Below are 16,688 nucleotides of genomic sequence, written 5' to 3' on the forward strand. Positions count from 1 at the left end.
GAAATGAAGGGTGAGTCGAGTCATCTGAATCGCTAAGCTCGACTTTGGAAAATCACATAACAAACTCGGCTCGACTCACCTTCTTCCGCGCGCAATCCACGCAGCCTGACATCGTGATTAACCCCTTCACTGAGGGGTGTTGTCCCCCCGCTATGCGGGGGCGAGGGGGGCAGCGCGCGCGTGGCTGTGCTTGTGACGAGCTCAGCTCATCATGAGGCACAGTGGAGCTGCACTCATGACGAGCTGAGCTCGTCACGACCACACCCGTTTTAGAACGTTCAGCACAGCGGGGAAATTATCCCCGCGTGTGAACGTTCCAACGGCAGTGAGGAGCTCAGCTAGTCATGAGTGCAGCTCAACCGTGCCTCATGACGAGCTGAGCTCATCATGAGCACTCAACGGGTTAAACTACGAGCGAATGCGAGAACACTTGTAAATAGAATACCCACCCGTAGTTTAGTACACATGGAGGCGGATACTCTCTTCTCGCGTGTCAACATTAATTAATAAGAACCATTGGTCAGATGTTTTCACCTTACGCCTACGGTCGCGTTCTGGCAACCAGGGCTGTATTTGATGCTTTGTTATGTGTGTCCACGTAGGTAGCAGACACCAGCAACCATGTGAAAATTCCCCCGGCATCTAACATGACCCCTGGTTCACTTACTTGCATACTCAGATTCGGGCAAAAGAAACCATAAAAACAATATCAGTAACCATTGTTTGGGTATATTACAATATGCCTAACATTAGTAAAAATGTATCCTCAGCTTCTGTTGTAGAGGTTTTTCCTGCTGATATGTTTGTTATTCAATATCAAGTCAGCTACACTCTAGATACTACCTATTTTTTTACAACACCGATTCAGTTATACCTTAGGTACTCAGGGTACTGACTACTATGTTAACATGCAGTGTCTTAGGTTCACTGATTTGGATACATTAGGTTTACCTACCCCTTGTTTCAGACCTGAAACAAACCTATTGTATGGTTTATTATGAGTTTGTCTCTCGAGTTTTTGACGTGCATCTATTCTATTCATCTTGTAGAACCCGTTGCCACCTTGAGTGTTTGCGCCAAGGTTAAGTTGGGGTAGGTAATACATCCCAATTGATTATATTCAGCCTTTTTGATCTATTGGTCCCCAGCAACCTATGCTAATTATTATGGATCACTGACCGAGTGGCGTTCCCGCTCCAACCACGGGTTTAGTATTTAATAATTTCTTTTGTCACGCACCACAAATTGGTTACACACACATGGTAGTAACAACCACAAGGTCCCGAAGAATGCCGCCACACCTCTTTCGATGGTACTAGGCTGAAACATGTCGACTTATGGCCAATTTGAACCCCTATGACAGGTTCAACCTCATACTGTTATAGCTTGTTTTTGATCTTTGTTTGGGGACGCCTGAATAAAACTGATTGCGTACCTCTGAACTAGTTTTAATTCACATTTATTTTTTGCTTTGCGCCCCTCACCACACCTACTTCACTTAAGGAAATTAGTGTACCTCTGTCAGACAAACTAAAACATCCCTGAGCTCCTCCCTCTCAGAGAGGGGGTTGTAGCCTGCACTGGTTCTAGGCTCATAGTGCAAGGGGGTTACCCTATGATGAAGCGTGGTATCTTCGTGTGGGTGAGGGAAACTGTCATACAAAGGGGATGCCCCATTAGCATTCATCTGATTCCTAGACCCAGGGTTTCTTTCGAGGTTTCTCAATGCCAACTAGGGGTGTCTGAAAGCCAGTTGGACTTCTCTGAGGGGATACTGACGATCTATTAGAGCTGGTCCAGAGAGTCTGAGTGGGGCCAGGGGTGTTCTTGAGTTGACTAGGAATGGCAAATTATTATACATATTTTCGTAGCTTTATATAGTGCGAACTTGACCCGACGGTATTAGAGCATTTTACATGAGCACCAGTTGCGTTATACAAGGACATATTAATTTCTTGTAGGCATGGGGAGATTAAGTTATTTGCCCAGAATCACAGGATGTTGAGCGTCATTGCAGAGACTCGAATCCAGTTCCACAGATTAGAGATCGACCGCCTTAGCCGTTAGGCTACATCCTATCCCCAAATTGTTTCTGGACAAGCTCCTGAATGCACATGGTGTTGACTAAAAAGCCATGACTAAGTGTTCAATGTACACTGTGTATCTTCATAGGATCTTCTCTGCAGTCTACCCTCGCTCCTGGAGATATATCAGTGTGTTTTGCTTTGTGCTGTGCCAGTTGGATTTTCCAGTCATATGCCGCATGGGTAAGCCGTGTTTATTGGAGTAAAATAACAAGGCCGAGGCTTATGCATTGGGTTCTTCATGCCTCCATGGTGCTGCTTTGCAGTTTGTTTTTCTGCATCCATTATTTTAAAACTGTTTTATATTTTCTTGTTGTTTGATAATGTTACATGATGTCCCCTCCTTGGAGGGATGTGGTACCTTAAAGGGCAAACACTAGCGGGATAAAACTAAATAATTCAAGAGAATATTATTTGAATTGCAGGTGGTGTAAGATGCCAGATTCAGTTTCGATGCATCCATAACTACAAGAAGCATCTGAAAAAATGCTGTTTTGTTAGTGGAGGAGGAGCACTCCAGCCTCAAACCATATTTTGCCTGGAAGTCCGAACATCCTTGCACCATTCCTGGTGAGGTAAACTGTTCTGCATATTCTAATCCAATCTCATTAAGGGAGGCTCAGATACATGTGGCATACAGAATGCCCCTTGGAGTCAGATGCCCGGATTATTTCATAAATCTGGTGGGCAGGCAGGTCCTTGTTTATTACACTAGATTGTCAAAGATGCTGATTCTATTCTTATAACTACATCCTCAAAATGTGCCCCTACCTCTCAGTTTGCCTTGCAGCAGTATGAGCAATGCTTTTCCACAGTGCATCTTTTCGGGTATTAAAAGATGGACAAGATTGTAGCAGAGGCTTCAAACCTGTGCTTGCTTTAGCCCTACAGTTGAGTGTGGTCATTCGTTTGGTTTTAGGATACCCTTTTAAGATAAATTAATACTTAAAGGTATAGATTTCGATATCTTATAGGAAGTGCTTAATGTGAACCGATGGTTTCCTGTGCTCTGCACCGGCACTTAATTGTCAACACTGGTACATATGACAGTCTGACACATGGTGTCTAATTTAGAGATGAGCACAACAACAGATGTTTATTACTAATTATACATTAAAAATGACTCCTACCTGCCGCCCAAGAGATTCTTACAGCTTTGAGTGCCTGGTATAGTCTGCCTTGTCACACCTTTGAGTGTGAGGGTTAATATTTTTGGCAGCACCGGCAGGGGCACCGTGAGTGCCTCCTTTCGAGGGCCCGACAAGTATTTTATTACAAATTAAGCACTGCTTTTAGGGTTTTTTAGTAGGGTGACCAACTGTCCGTAAATTTCACAGACTGACCGTAATTTGGGCCTCTTGCCCATTGTCCATGAGGGTTTCTTCCACAGACGCCTTTTGTCCGTAATTTCAGACATTGGCGTGAGCTGCCCCCTGCAAGCAGCTTGTAACTCTCACTGCAGGGTCCAGCTCACACTCCTGCTGTGATCTGTGGCCTGCAGCAGCCCCTCCCCGACCTGGCACAGACTGCTATCAGGCCCATTATCATTCTGTATGTTGGCCTAATTATCACGTACAGAATGATAATGGGCGTCTCGGCCCAGTAACAGCAATTCGGATCCGACGATTTTTTTCAGTGGGGGAGAGGGGGGGGGGGGGCATGTAAGATCTGAGAAGCCTTTAGCTTTGATCTTTTTCTTCACTTTTTTTTTTTAATATGCAAACGCAGGTGTGTTTCCCTCGCATACACAACAGTTGCAGTGAGTGCAAGGTTCTCTCAACCTAAAATAAACGTATTTTGACTTGTGCTTGTGTTGGCTGTCGATTTACTTATGCCCTATTGCTCAACTTCCTCTGATATGTATGCAAAACGTAACTTTTTTCCCGAATTTCCATCCTGAATTCTGACCTGAATTTTTGTCCAGAGTTTTAACCCTTTTTCCTAAATTTTTGCACTCACTGTCCTGAATTTGCACCCATGCCAGTTGGTCACCCTATATTTTAGCTTCCTTTTAGATACCGCAAATCAGCGTTTTAATAGCATTCTGTATTCATGGCCAGGCTTTATAATGGCTGGAATTGAAAAGAGGCTGCCATGGCATAAGGGCAAATCTGTTGTAAAGGAACTGTTAAGAGAGATAGAGAGATTATCAGCTCATATGTGCAGCAAACATACTGGAAAGAATGTTAAAGGGAATGGATGGCAAGATATACATTCCCAATCCGACCAAAATAAAGAAAGATGCTTTGGAAGCTAAAATAGAGCGGCCAGCTCTCAGGTACAGTACAAGATACCCCTTTAATGAAGAGATTTTGAAACTTGTGCAGCAAAATAACGGTATTTCTCAAAATGACTGGTGGCTGATTAGAGTTTGAAAATACACACCTACCCAAGCACATCCAATTACACAATTAAAGCAACAACATTGATTTAGACCCTTCACACAAGCATCTGATGATTCCAGCAGAGAGCAAACCATGAAACAAGATTGTTGCAAGTTGATGAAGTTTAAGCAAGCCATTTGAGAGACCTTATTTCTCTCAAAGAGGCCATGACCATTTCTATAGTAAAGGAATTGGGATATTCTCTGGTATCTTTTTTAAATGCTTTAGGACAGTGTTTCCCAAACTGGGGTCCGCGGACCCCCAGGGGTCCGTGGACCCCCAGGGGTCCGTGACACATTTCCTGGGGTCCGTAGGCAACAGTTTTAAAAGCACAGAAACGTTTTGTTTATAATTAGCAGCTTTCCAGCAACAATAAAAGTGTCAAGATCATGCCAGTGATTAATGTACCTGCCGGAGTGTGAGGAGAGTTTTGTTCAGTGGCAGCTTTGACTTAACTAATGTAGCACAGAGGGTTAATGTGCCTACTGCAAAGAACGTGTAACATGCATTTTAAAACGCAGTATGTTATGTGCATAGGTTCTTCGTTACTGCTTTTGTCACAGAGATTCTTTCGTTACTGTGCACTTCACAATTGTAATGGAGCAGAGGGACCTATAAACTGTCATCAAAGAGCTGATTGCAAACTGCATGGTACCAGTTAGTAACTTATGTTTTCCCCCAATTATTCATTATCCTGATGCTGCTAAAAAGGTTTATTTGGGTGGAAATACATTTTATATGTTAAAGTCAGTGCTAGCCACAGTGTTATGTTCTGAAACACACTGGTTTACATGTATGATTCAATGTCTCTATATGTGTGTGGTGTCAAGTGCTCTGGCATCCTACAATGGTATGAGAGATGCTATAAAACAAATGAAATGCTTGTTACAGAGGGGCTATTACTTCAATATAAAATACTAAGGGCCAGATTTATGATCCGTTTTTTTATGTGCGAACGGGTTCGCGAACCCGTTTGCACATGCAAAAACCTATTGGGCCATGTACATTGCCTATTTCGCGAGTCGCAATTTGTTTGCGACTTGATAAATACGTTTTGCAACTTGCTATTTGGAAGGGGCATTTCCTTCCAAATAGCGAGTCTCAAAACCGTGTACAAATGTTTTGCGGTCGCAAAACATTTGCAATTACCACCTACTTCAAGTAGATGGTAATGCATTTGCAAATTGGAAGGAGTCCTCAGGGGACTCCTTCCCCTTTGCAAATGCATGCAAAATTATTTTTTAAGGGCAGGCCGTGGTCCCAAGGAACCTCTGCTTGTCCTTAGAAAATTAAACGAAAATGTTTCATTTCCTTTTTCTTTCAATGCATGGTAAATGGGCTGCATTTTCTTTTTAAAACTGCTTTATTTAAAAGCAGTCCAAGACATGGTGGCCTGCAGAGCCCAGCAGGCCACCATATCTGGAAGGGCTGGCATTCCCAATGGGCTCGCAAATTGCGAGAGGCTCATTAATATTAATGAACCTCACAATTTGCGACCCAATTGGGAATCCCAAACAGTGTTAAACACACTGTTGTACATTTCATTTAGCGACTCGCAATTTGCCACTTCCCATATGTCGCCAATTGCGAGGCGCTAATTGAAATAGTCGTACATCTGGCCCCAAAATCCTTAGTACTTTGAGTATTTGTTTTGTATGCACACGTGTGTATTATTTTCGAATTACTGTTTTAATATTTGAAATTTAACTCATACAAATTGCTTGGGGGTCCCCGGCTTCCAGTGGTGACTCAATGGGGGTCCTCAGGAGTCAAAAGTTTGGGAACCACTGCTTTAGGAGAACTCCAGCCCCTATTTTACGCAATAACTTTATCCTGTTAGCCTAATGCTTTAAACATAAATACCTCTTTGTAAATTAGCCATTGAATTCTACTGTGTTTTAACCTATGTATAGTATTTATACATATATTCCTTTAGTCACTATGTTTGAACAGTGGTGGCTGCTCTCGAGCAGTGGAGGAGGGTGAGGGTGTTAAAAAATAAAAGATTACTTACCTGCCGGTCGGCTCTCCTTCTTCCTCTCCTCCTGTGAACCGAAAGCACACAGGCTCCCAGACTCCTGTAGCCAATCACGCCGCTGCTGTTACCATCATGACTGCAGCGTTGGGATTGGTCTGAGCGGAGTGGGAGCCTGTGTATGTCCCCCCCCCAGGCTGTGCAATACAGCGGGTGGAGAACTTGCTAAGTGCGCATGACTATTTGTCCAGCCCAAGACGTCCGGCCAAACCTTCATGCACGCTTAAGTGCGCTCACCACTCCTCCCCTACTGACTGCGACAACAGCCAATGCCCGCCCGCCCCAAACCTGGCTCCAGCAGAGAAAAATAAAAGAATAACATTGTATTATTACCATTTTCTTTTTTTTTTAAGCACTGCTGAAAAGCAGTGGGGGGCACACTCCCTAGCAGAGGAGCCACCCCTGCATTTGAACCATCTCCTCCTGGCCCAAGGACCAGGCATGCTTCCTCCACCATCATGAAATGTTATATCATTTGCCCCAATGCCCCCTCCCACCCACCCTCCGGGAATGCTGTTCACTACCCCTGCTAGGCGCTAGCTACTGTACAGCTGTTCATCTGATGGGTGATTGCAGTTTTGAAGCAGAGGCGCTCAGGCATCAGACGTCTTCATGTAAGAGGAGCCTTCACCACTGTGTGGTTTGTGGTCTGAAGTCTTGAAGAGTTAAGATATTGGCTCGTGAATTTGTTTGCAGAGCTGGTAAATGACAGGATTGCGCCATATATTATTAAGTACGCCACATTCCTGCCATTTCCCTATCACGCAGCGCAGCAAGGTGACGCGACGTGCTGCGCGGCACGATCGTTTCATAAATATACTCCACAGCTCTTGTGTAACTTATGGGAGTGATCCCAAAGGTGTGTTCATTACAAAAAGCTGTTATTATGCAAAATAGTGCCCTGCGTTAGCTGGTTCTTTGAGGCAGCAACCGAAGTCCACCTGGTTAAATATCAGCACATTCTAGCAGTCGCACAGCAGTCACTGCTGCTTTATTAAGAGGGGAGCTTTTGCTGGAAATTTGTAGACCACCAATTGGCGTTTCTGTCTCAGTTCTGTTAAACATGGTTGCCTGGAGTCAGAGGCTGTGACTGATGCTTTGTTTGAAAGACCAGGTATTTGGCATGTTGTCAGGAAGATCTCTTATATTCGTTACTATAAGGGATCTTCGGTCTAAATTACTAGGTATTGCAGGGGAAACTTTTAGAGCTAAAGAATACATAGAGGTAATAGAATATATCAAAAGAATACAAGTTGCATCCCTGCAGTGGCGCTGGTTATAATGCATACTTTGTTACCTCTACACATTCTTCATCATTCACCGCCTCCTCTAGCATATTTTGGATCTTCTCAGAGTAAAAGGCTGGAAACTAAAAGGGGACAACATTTATGCACAAGATGTCACTGTGACAGGCCATTGTCAAACTCTAACTGTGCCTCGTGTAGCTGGGAAGTTTGCAAAGATATGAGTAAAAGGTGTAGAATCTGCCGCGGGACCACAAAAGTCATCAGAACCAATAATACTGAAGGGACATAGCTTTTTGTCTCTTAAAAAAGGATGTAAAAATAATGAATTGTGCAGAAACACAAATGGCGCTGTATTTGACTGTTTCTGAGTTTGCTGATGATACCCAAGGTGGAAAACTAGGAGGAAGTATTTGTTTTCATGGTAACTGCCTCAGAAGGAGATTCTCTGATTCAAACTGGGTGCGGTGCCTTCAGGTACCTACATCCACGGAGGTTGTAGTAGCCATATAAAAAGATATGGTCTGATAGCAAGCATGAATCTATTATAGATTCACATCTAGTGCATATTCTGGTCATCTACTCGTAGGTCAGAAAATTGCAACTCATTTGTCTCAAATGTTTGAATATAGGCAATGGCCGGGGCCGTGCAGGTCTGTGATGGGCTATCGACCAGTACTCCACTGTACATTTATCAGTACAACTGGATGTCCTCTCATTTCTTTTGGAACAAGGGTATTGTACTCCACATGCCCAAACTCTACTAATGAGGCTCTTGAAGGTAGGTGTCGAAGCCACTATCCTAGATCTATGCACTAATGGCAAACCCTGGTAAATTCCACCTCACAATCATGAGTGTCTGCATGGGAGGGTAAGGGGGCATCCCCTCCCCCGCCCCAGATTTTTCACTTGCCCTTTAATGACTATGCCCCTGCCCATTGACATTGTCAAAAAGGGGCAGAGGAACGATAATGTTAAAATTATTCAGCCGCTTGAAAAAATGTCTGCGGACGCCCGTGCTCTCCATCTTTGTGCCAGAGGGGAGGTTATGTGGCAGCGCCAGTCAGCTACATGAACGTTTCGCCTGGCTCATGTGGAAGGGGGCTGCTTTGTTTTCACAAGATATGGAATGCAGGAGAGAACAATGTCTACCAACACAACTAACGTAGTTTTATTTGACCTGCATACAATAACTGCACCTGTACTACTGAAAACTGCCACCCTTGTCAGGCAGGCCTAAGAAAGTGAGGAGTTCATAAACAGGGAGTCCTTATTTCTTTATCAAAACAGCCCTACCCTTCAAGCCTAGGAGAGGGACCATTGAAAGCATGTCAGGGAGCTTGCTGACCACCGACCTAAAGCACCTCCTCGTGTTCATTCCGAGGGAAATACTCTCTTCAATATAACAATAAGGAGGCGCTACGTGAGCCAGCTACCTGCATAGGCCACGCCCACCATCATGGGAAGGGAAAGTGCTGGAGGTACATGTTCCCATGATGCATGTGACAAGACATGTAGATCGCTCATACTGGTGTGCAAGGAGGCACACTCAGGCGCCAGGATCTTCAGTCTTAGAGGAACCCTCTATCATTTGGATGGTAACCGCAGGGATACATGCTCCTCCGGTAGTACCAAGGGAACTGGACTTTCCTTGTGCCTCTGGGGCACCTGCCCACTGGGTAACCTACAAGTTCCTGCTTCTCGATGCCCCAAGGTTACCACTTACCATTCATTGTAGGTGACATAGACACTGGCCCGTCAGGTTGCTGTTTGCGGTGGCCCAGGATAGTACTTTAGGTGGGTGTCTGCCCACGTTGGTCCTTTAGGGGTCTCTACAAGTCTCAGTGCCTGCAAGTACCTTTCCTTCCAGGAGTCCTGGGATATTCACTTCTCAGTGCCCAGTGGTACTGGAGTCTCTTGATATTCCAAGGGTAGTGTCTGTAGGGCACCTGCTGTTTGCGTGCCCAGGGCGTATAGAACCTCTCTGTGACCCTTGATCTCAGTGTACTGCGGCTACCCATGCCTCTCTTCCCCTAGTGCCACTCGCCTCTGTGTGCCGGGGCTCTTGCCCTACCAGTGCTCCAGATGGTTCCTCATATTTCAGATGCCCTGGGTTTCCTGTCCTCTGGATTCAATGAGGTTAGCTGCCCTCTGGACTGCCTGTGAGTACAGCACACCCTCAGTGCCTTGAGGCACAAAGAGGTACCCGCTTTGTGATCTGGTCTCGCCTCCTCGTGGCCTGGTGTAGCCACCTTACTAGACCTCTAGGAGCATCTGCCCAGCTAGGTGTCCCGGGGGCACTTAACCTATGTGCGCCTGGTGAAGGTATAACCTCTTCCTGCTCTGGGGTATCTATTTGTCAGAGTACACACCTGCCCATGGCTAGATATCCATCTGCCCCAGGGTATCTGACACTCAGATTGACCAGAACGTGCGTACCCTTCTCGGCACAAGGGGAGTCTTCGTACGCTGGAGTACCTCCCTTTGGGTACCATAAGACACCTATTGCATCTCCTTACCCGGGGTTACTTGAGCGCCACGCAGAAACTTATTCCCAGTTATTAGGAGGGTGGAAGTACAAGTCTAACTTAAAACTTAGAATAGCTCCTAGAAGCATTATAGCATAGGTACAAGCTCACATCATATGATACAAGTCTTGTTACCAACCCATGAGATCACACCTTCCAACATTTCAGTTCAAAAAGGAGGAATACTTATTTGTCTTTTACTGTTGTAAAATCTTATATTTTGACCTCAACTTTAAACGTTGGCTTGGAATTAAACTCATGCACGTTAAGTAGAATGTTTTTTCTGCAGGGGAAGGCTTTTGCGAAGTAAGAAACGGCCGGCATCTTTTGTATTCAGCATTGAGGGAAACTGTACGACCCCCACAAGCTCATTTTACTAACCTTTTAATCTAGCTCTCGTTAAAGCATTTCATATAGATACATGTCACAAGTATTACTATCACCAAGTTTAAGGGTGCTCAATTTATGTGACTTCACCCTGCTGGGATTCGAACCTGTGACCTTCAGGTCACACCTGCAAAGGTCAGCCGTTTGTTGTTAACGGGCGCCTCCTTTTAGACACAGATGTCCCATTTCAGAGAGTTTCGACAACTTCCACCCCCTCTTTTCAACATTTGCCGCCGTTCCTTATTGTGCCAGGAAATAAATTCATAAGGAAATGTTCACCGCAGGCCAAGGCCAACGTTCGCCAAGGTCTTGATGTCAAACGCCGCCCACATATGTATATGTTGGCCAATCTTTGGATAAACACAAAAGCTCCTTCATTTTAAGAAATGAAGGCCTGGCTTGGGATTGATGCTTCTTGCACAGGACAGGCTAGCCCTAAGCAGGGATTTCTGTCCAGTGCCCAATTACTGTTCCCAGAGTTAACCGCCACCCAGGCATGCCCTTGAGAGGCTGGGCCTGGCCCCGGCCCCCACCTAGCACCATACATGAAAGGCATCACCAGTGCTTTAAATGTGCAGGTGCTGTATGCCTGTACTTCTTAAATTTGGCCAGTACAACACCTGCACTTCTCGGCAGGGTCTTCAGTGCTTTTCATGGGAAAGAGCTTCTGATTAGGGAACAGGTGCTGTGGGATAGTGAGTACAAGCCCTTCTCTGTTTACAATGTGAGTATAACGGTTGGTGCTGGTGGGACCCAATGCCACGGGCTGGGTCGTGGACCGTGGGATGGGTTTTGCGCCTCACCTGTGCCGTAGAGCATGGCCAACATGATGGATGAGATCCACGCCGTGTCGCTGTACCCCACACCAAAGTCGCGCATCAGCTCCTTGAAGTAAACGCTAACCGCCTTGGGGAAGGCGTAAGAGAAGCCAGTGATGATGAAGCAGCCCAACAACACCATCCAGCCCCAGCCACTTTCCGGGGGCGGGACCACCATCGCCGCCGCTGCATGTCCCGGGTCTGTGAAGCCCATGAGAGGTGCACACAAGGCGTGGTCGGTTACAACGCTGAGAGAACCAGGCTGAAGTCTGTGGTTGGTCAAGGTGTATATAAATCACAACTCGCAGAACCAGTGTTTGATCCAAGTGGAAGGCTGAATGCCCCAAGATCACACCAAGTGTCCCTTCAGGTTGAAAATGCACGATTTAGTGGGTCTATCCTGGATACCGGAAACTACTGTTGACTTGCATTTCGAGGTTCCGTTTGCTGCCAATCCTGCCCCTGATTGGGGGGCGCGTTTTACTTCTTCGGTGTGCCTGCTTTAGGTCCTCTGTAGTTCTTCACTTTGCACTTTCTGGTCTTAAGATGGTGTCCAGGTGGCCCGCGTGCCCATCATGATCTTCTCTCTGACCCCTCGGGCTCTCCTGGTTCTGTTGCAAGGGAAGTCTTTGCCAGCGTTGGTGTTTAAGCCACATTCAGTTTATATCGAGGAAGCATTGAATCGAGTATCCCTTCAGGATGCTGTATGTTGGGGTGGTGGCCCTCTCTAGTCGGGGCCAGCGGTCACTTCTCTTGTGCTCTTTCACTGCAGGCCTCAGAGGTAAAAGCTCTCAGTACAGCCTTCCCTCAAGTTTGCAGCTCAGACACAGGCGCATTTGCTGAGCCTGCATGCACAGGCTCACAGATGATAAGTAGCTTTCATGGGCGGGGGGAGAGAGTACGTGTGTGACTGAGTGTTTTGGCGGGTAGGGAGGTAGGAGGGACCCCCCCCCCCACCCCCCCCAGGATAATCCCCGAGAGCACAGCGATAAGGGATTCCCTATCCTTTAGCCATCTGTCCATTACTGTCCCTTCTTCAAAAGCTTGTGCTCCCCCATCTGATCTGCTGTTGTTTTTCTTTCACTTCACGTCTGCCCCTCTCTCCCTTTCAGAGAGGGACAAAGAGGAGAGAAGGAAGAAGAGGTGGAGTCCAAACTATCTAATGCCCCTCTCTTACTCTCACCCCCTCTCTCACGAAACATCTGTATTAAATGTTTGACTTTTTCTCCCACACTCTCAATTGTGTAGCCCTGCAAGGCAAAACACCTCAGACATACAGTAGCTTGTGCTCAGTATTACAGGCAAACTGTTGTCTGCTTCCTTCCGTTAATATTTTGACCTGAAAACATATTTATTTACGGATTAAACATTTCTGCTTCCCCCACGTAGGCAGTGGAGGAGTGCTGGCCTGATGAAGAGGGGGTCGCATACACGGAAACATGATTACCTTCTGACCAGTAAGAAAAAGGTTGAAGCCTCACACAATGAAAACCTGTTTGCTTTCTTATTGGAAAAGAGAGCAGGTCCTCACACAATGCAGCACCACTTGCTTTCTCTCCTGGAGGAAGTATGTTTGGCCATTCTTGAAGACCTGATCACCTTATCCCTAGTAAGAAAGACATCAAGACCTTACATGAGGAAGACGTATTCACAATCTTTGTCGTAGGAAAGGCATTAAGGTCTTTCACAATATGACTGGATCGCTTTCTCTGGGGTCTTCTGTTAGATTGGTAGCCTAGAACAACTTTAGCTGGAAGGTAGACTCAAAAATAGCCTAACCACATTTTTTTTAAATCAGACCTCCTTTTAGTTGGGGCCTCAACTCTGTGTTAGTACATATAGAGTTGATTAAACAAATTACTTTAAGTTGACTGACAGTGCGGCCCTTATTTCAATCTAGTAACCTAGCCAGCGTAGGAGGGAAAGTGATAACAAAGTTGAAGGAAGCCAACAGGCTTGACGTTTGTAGGGCAAGCTGCTCAGACATGCATATGCCATACAAAGACGAAACCTATTGCCCTAAAATTCAGATAAAAGCATCTGAAAGATGGATGCTGCAGAAACAAGTGTAGCTTTAGCGCTGACAAAACCATCTGAAATGTGGATACTACAAAAAACAAAACAACCCTGTAGTAATCTGGCTCTGTATATACTATACCAAAGTAAGGTATAGTCTGCAAAAAGTCCAGGGAGTCCCCAGAGGTATAGCTGAGGCTAAATTAGGTAAGTACTGACAGCTCTCTTTGTGGTAGAGTGGGCGAGCAGGAAGGCTTATCCTGACAGTGTGTTAAGTATTTATTGTAGGCATAAACAGAGTGACACTATGTGCTGGACATATTATGTGCAAGCAAAACATGTATTTAAGTATTTATTGTATTCACTCACTCAAAGACAGATTACACACACCCAGAGACAGAATCCAGACCAATTGGGTAAGTATAAAAAAAGGTATATTTGTATTTCAAAGTCAAAGTAAAAAATTACTTGATTCCGTTAATATTTAAAACCATCAATGTGCAGATCACATTGCATATTACATTAAAACGTTCTATTTGATACAAAAATTCATTTCGGTTGCATGCCATTTACAAGAACACCATGGGCCATCAAGTGATACACATTCCTCCCAAAAAAACATCCCTTGGAATCTAAATAAATATATTAAAAAGTTTGTCACATACCGATGTCCATCATTTAAAAAAGTAGATTTTAACGAAGGTACTTAAGATAAACAAAGCCAAGACTATAATAGAAGTCTGTTCCGACGCCTAATTGCCCCTGTGATGTAACTGGCTACCCCAAAACAAACAACTGGGGAGCCCAGCATTTGCAAATAAGCTAAAGCTGGCCTAACTTGCTCAAAGTTACGCCCTCTTAAGAGTGGTATGATAAATTTCCTGCATAGCGTAACGTAAAAATCGCAGAAAAACATCATTTGGAGGGTGTTCTGCTCTGAGAAGTTATCGCAAGGACAGGGACCCATCGACCCCTCTTTAAAAAAGCCTTTTGGGAACGATAGTAACCAGGGCACCATATTGTACTTAAATCTAATTAGGGCAAATAAATGATAAGGTTTATTTATGTAAGTTAGATATGGCTGCATCTGCCTACCTAGACTCAGCGTAACAAAGCTCCTTACTAAGGGTTTGGCTAATTCTCCTTCCTCCCTTATTAACATCGATCTGGTCAAGAACTGCTGCTTCAGTCCTCTAATGGCTGCCTTGCCAAGAGCACTAGGACTTAAAAATAAGTCAAGACAGCCAAGTGAAACTATTTGGGTCTTAATATAATGGATCCAGGGGAAATCAAGCCCTTTATCTAAAGACACGCAGTTGAATGATCAACTGGTTCAAATTAGGTGAAGGTTGGGTCCAAATTGTCAGCCAGAATAGTAATGGGGCAACTGCGATCTGATCCGAGATAAAACCAGCACCTAGGTCCTCATGAAAGTAAAAAATTGGAGTAGAGGCTGGGAGCGACAGCAACCTACAAAAGAAATTATTTTTAACTGCCTGTATGTCACCAGTCTCAGCATAACCCCATATGTCACTCCCGTAGGTCACCATTGGGAGGCACTTAGCATTATAAATCTTCATGAGGGCCGGGAGTGGTTTAGAGCCTATTCTTCTTGCAAACCTTAGTATTGCCCCAGAAGCCCTGGTAAAGGTATTCTTTTTATGTGCACGCTGCATACCCCACGAACATCTTTCATCAAAAAGAACGCCAAAATACGGGAAGGCGGGGACTTTCGTGAGTTCCAACCCCTTACAATCAAATTTGACCTTCCTTGCCCTGGCCGTACCAATCACCATTGAATGTGATTTTTTAAGATTTGTAATTAAATCTAGAGCGTCCATAAAATCAATAAAACAATCTAAAAGAGATTGCAGCCCTCGCGACAACCTAGCTACCAAAACCGCATCATCTGCATACAGCAATGCCGGGATCATTTTTGAGCCTGCTTTTGGTACATCCTTACAGGAGGAAGTCAGGGCGTCCCCAAGTTTATTAATGTAAAGTGTGAACAACAGGGTTGCCAAGATGCACCCCTGACGCACCCCATGCATCGGTTAGGCTGCCGTCCTCGTTATAACGGACCGCAGCCGTGGTATTTTCATGGATGGCCGCCAAAAAAGAAATTAAAGCCGGCTCCAGCCCGATGCTATGTAGGGAAGCCCAAAGTTTTTGCCTATTTACAAGATCGAAAGCAGTGGATAGATCCATAAATGCCAAGTGGATGTCCCCACGCGTCGCGACAGTATACTTCCCTATTACTAAGTGGAGATTAAGGCATTGTCCCATCGTGCCCTTACCCTGCCTAAATCCGTACTGAAGATCAGAGATGATGTAATTTTTATCTAACCAATCTGTTAGACGGGCAAGAACGACCTTCCCCATTGACTTGGCTGCAGAATCCAAGAGTGAGATCGGTCTATAACAGGCTGGATCTTCTCTTGAGCCCTTTTTAGGTCGAGGACTATCGGTTCTGCCGTAAAGGCAGAAACCGGAAGTCGGAGATTTAATGATTCTTAGAGTGCTGCATTTATCTCTCCCTCTTTTTGCTCGTTCTCCATTGGCTGGCTTCCTAAATGGAGGCCAGCCATTGCAGGAGAGAGCCATCACTCCAAATAGGCTCCGTCTTTTTCGGATTTGGGGGCGTCATTTTTGCTGTTCTTTAGCTCGTGACGTAGTCCGTCACTCAGGACAGCAAAACCACGCCCCCAAATCCGAAAAATATCGGAAGCTCGAGTCCTCCATTTTCCCCCGCAGTCTAGCCTGCACCAACCCGTCCCCTGTGAGGTCGTCTCTTCAGGGACCATTGGGCTCTCCTGCTGCCTTCGCTGAAACCACAGAGCCTGCTTCGCTGACCCGCCGCTGGACCCGCACTTCTGGGGCCGCCCTGAGACCCTAACTCGCTATAAGTCCAGCGGACGGGAGGTCTCCCCGTGCTCCTGCTCGGCAAGGAGAAGAAGCCCGTCCCCAGCCGCCGCCGACCGGAGAAGCCCAGCAGCCCTGCCCGCGGCAAAGAGGAGCCGCCGCCTCCTCAAACAGCCGGTGAGTTGTAGTCTGCCAGAGGGTGGTTGAAGGCCAGGGTCCGGTCTGAGATGCTGCCCGACGGTCCCGGTGTGTGAAGCCTTTCTGAAGCGTGCTCCCGCGCCTCGCCACACCAGCCCGAAGCCTCTGGATGAACAGAAAGGCGGCGACAGC

The 16,688-nt window shown here is 45.7% G+C and overlaps 1 protein-coding gene across 1 annotated transcript in view; it reads right to left on the reverse strand.

Annotated features, from left to right (window-relative positions):
* SLC16A8 (solute carrier family 16 member 8) overlaps positions 1-11,874 on the reverse strand; it is a 48,936-nt gene extending 37,062 nt beyond the window's left edge. Inside the window, exon 1 of the mRNA XM_086928364.1 lies at positions 11,466-11,874. Coding sequence (XP_086784490.1) covers positions 11,466-11,694 — 229 coding nt within the window. The 5' untranslated portion in view covers positions 11,695-11,874. The remainder of the gene's footprint in view (positions 1-11,465) is intronic.
* Between the last annotated feature and the right edge of the window lie 4,814 nt (positions 11,875-16,688).

The sequence above is a fragment of the Lissotriton vulgaris genome, chromosome 1_1 (assembly GCF_964263255.1).
Source record: "Lissotriton vulgaris chromosome 1_1, aLisVul1.2, whole genome shotgun sequence".
Classification (NCBI taxonomy): Eukaryota; Metazoa; Chordata; class Amphibia; order Caudata; family Salamandridae; genus Lissotriton; species Lissotriton vulgaris.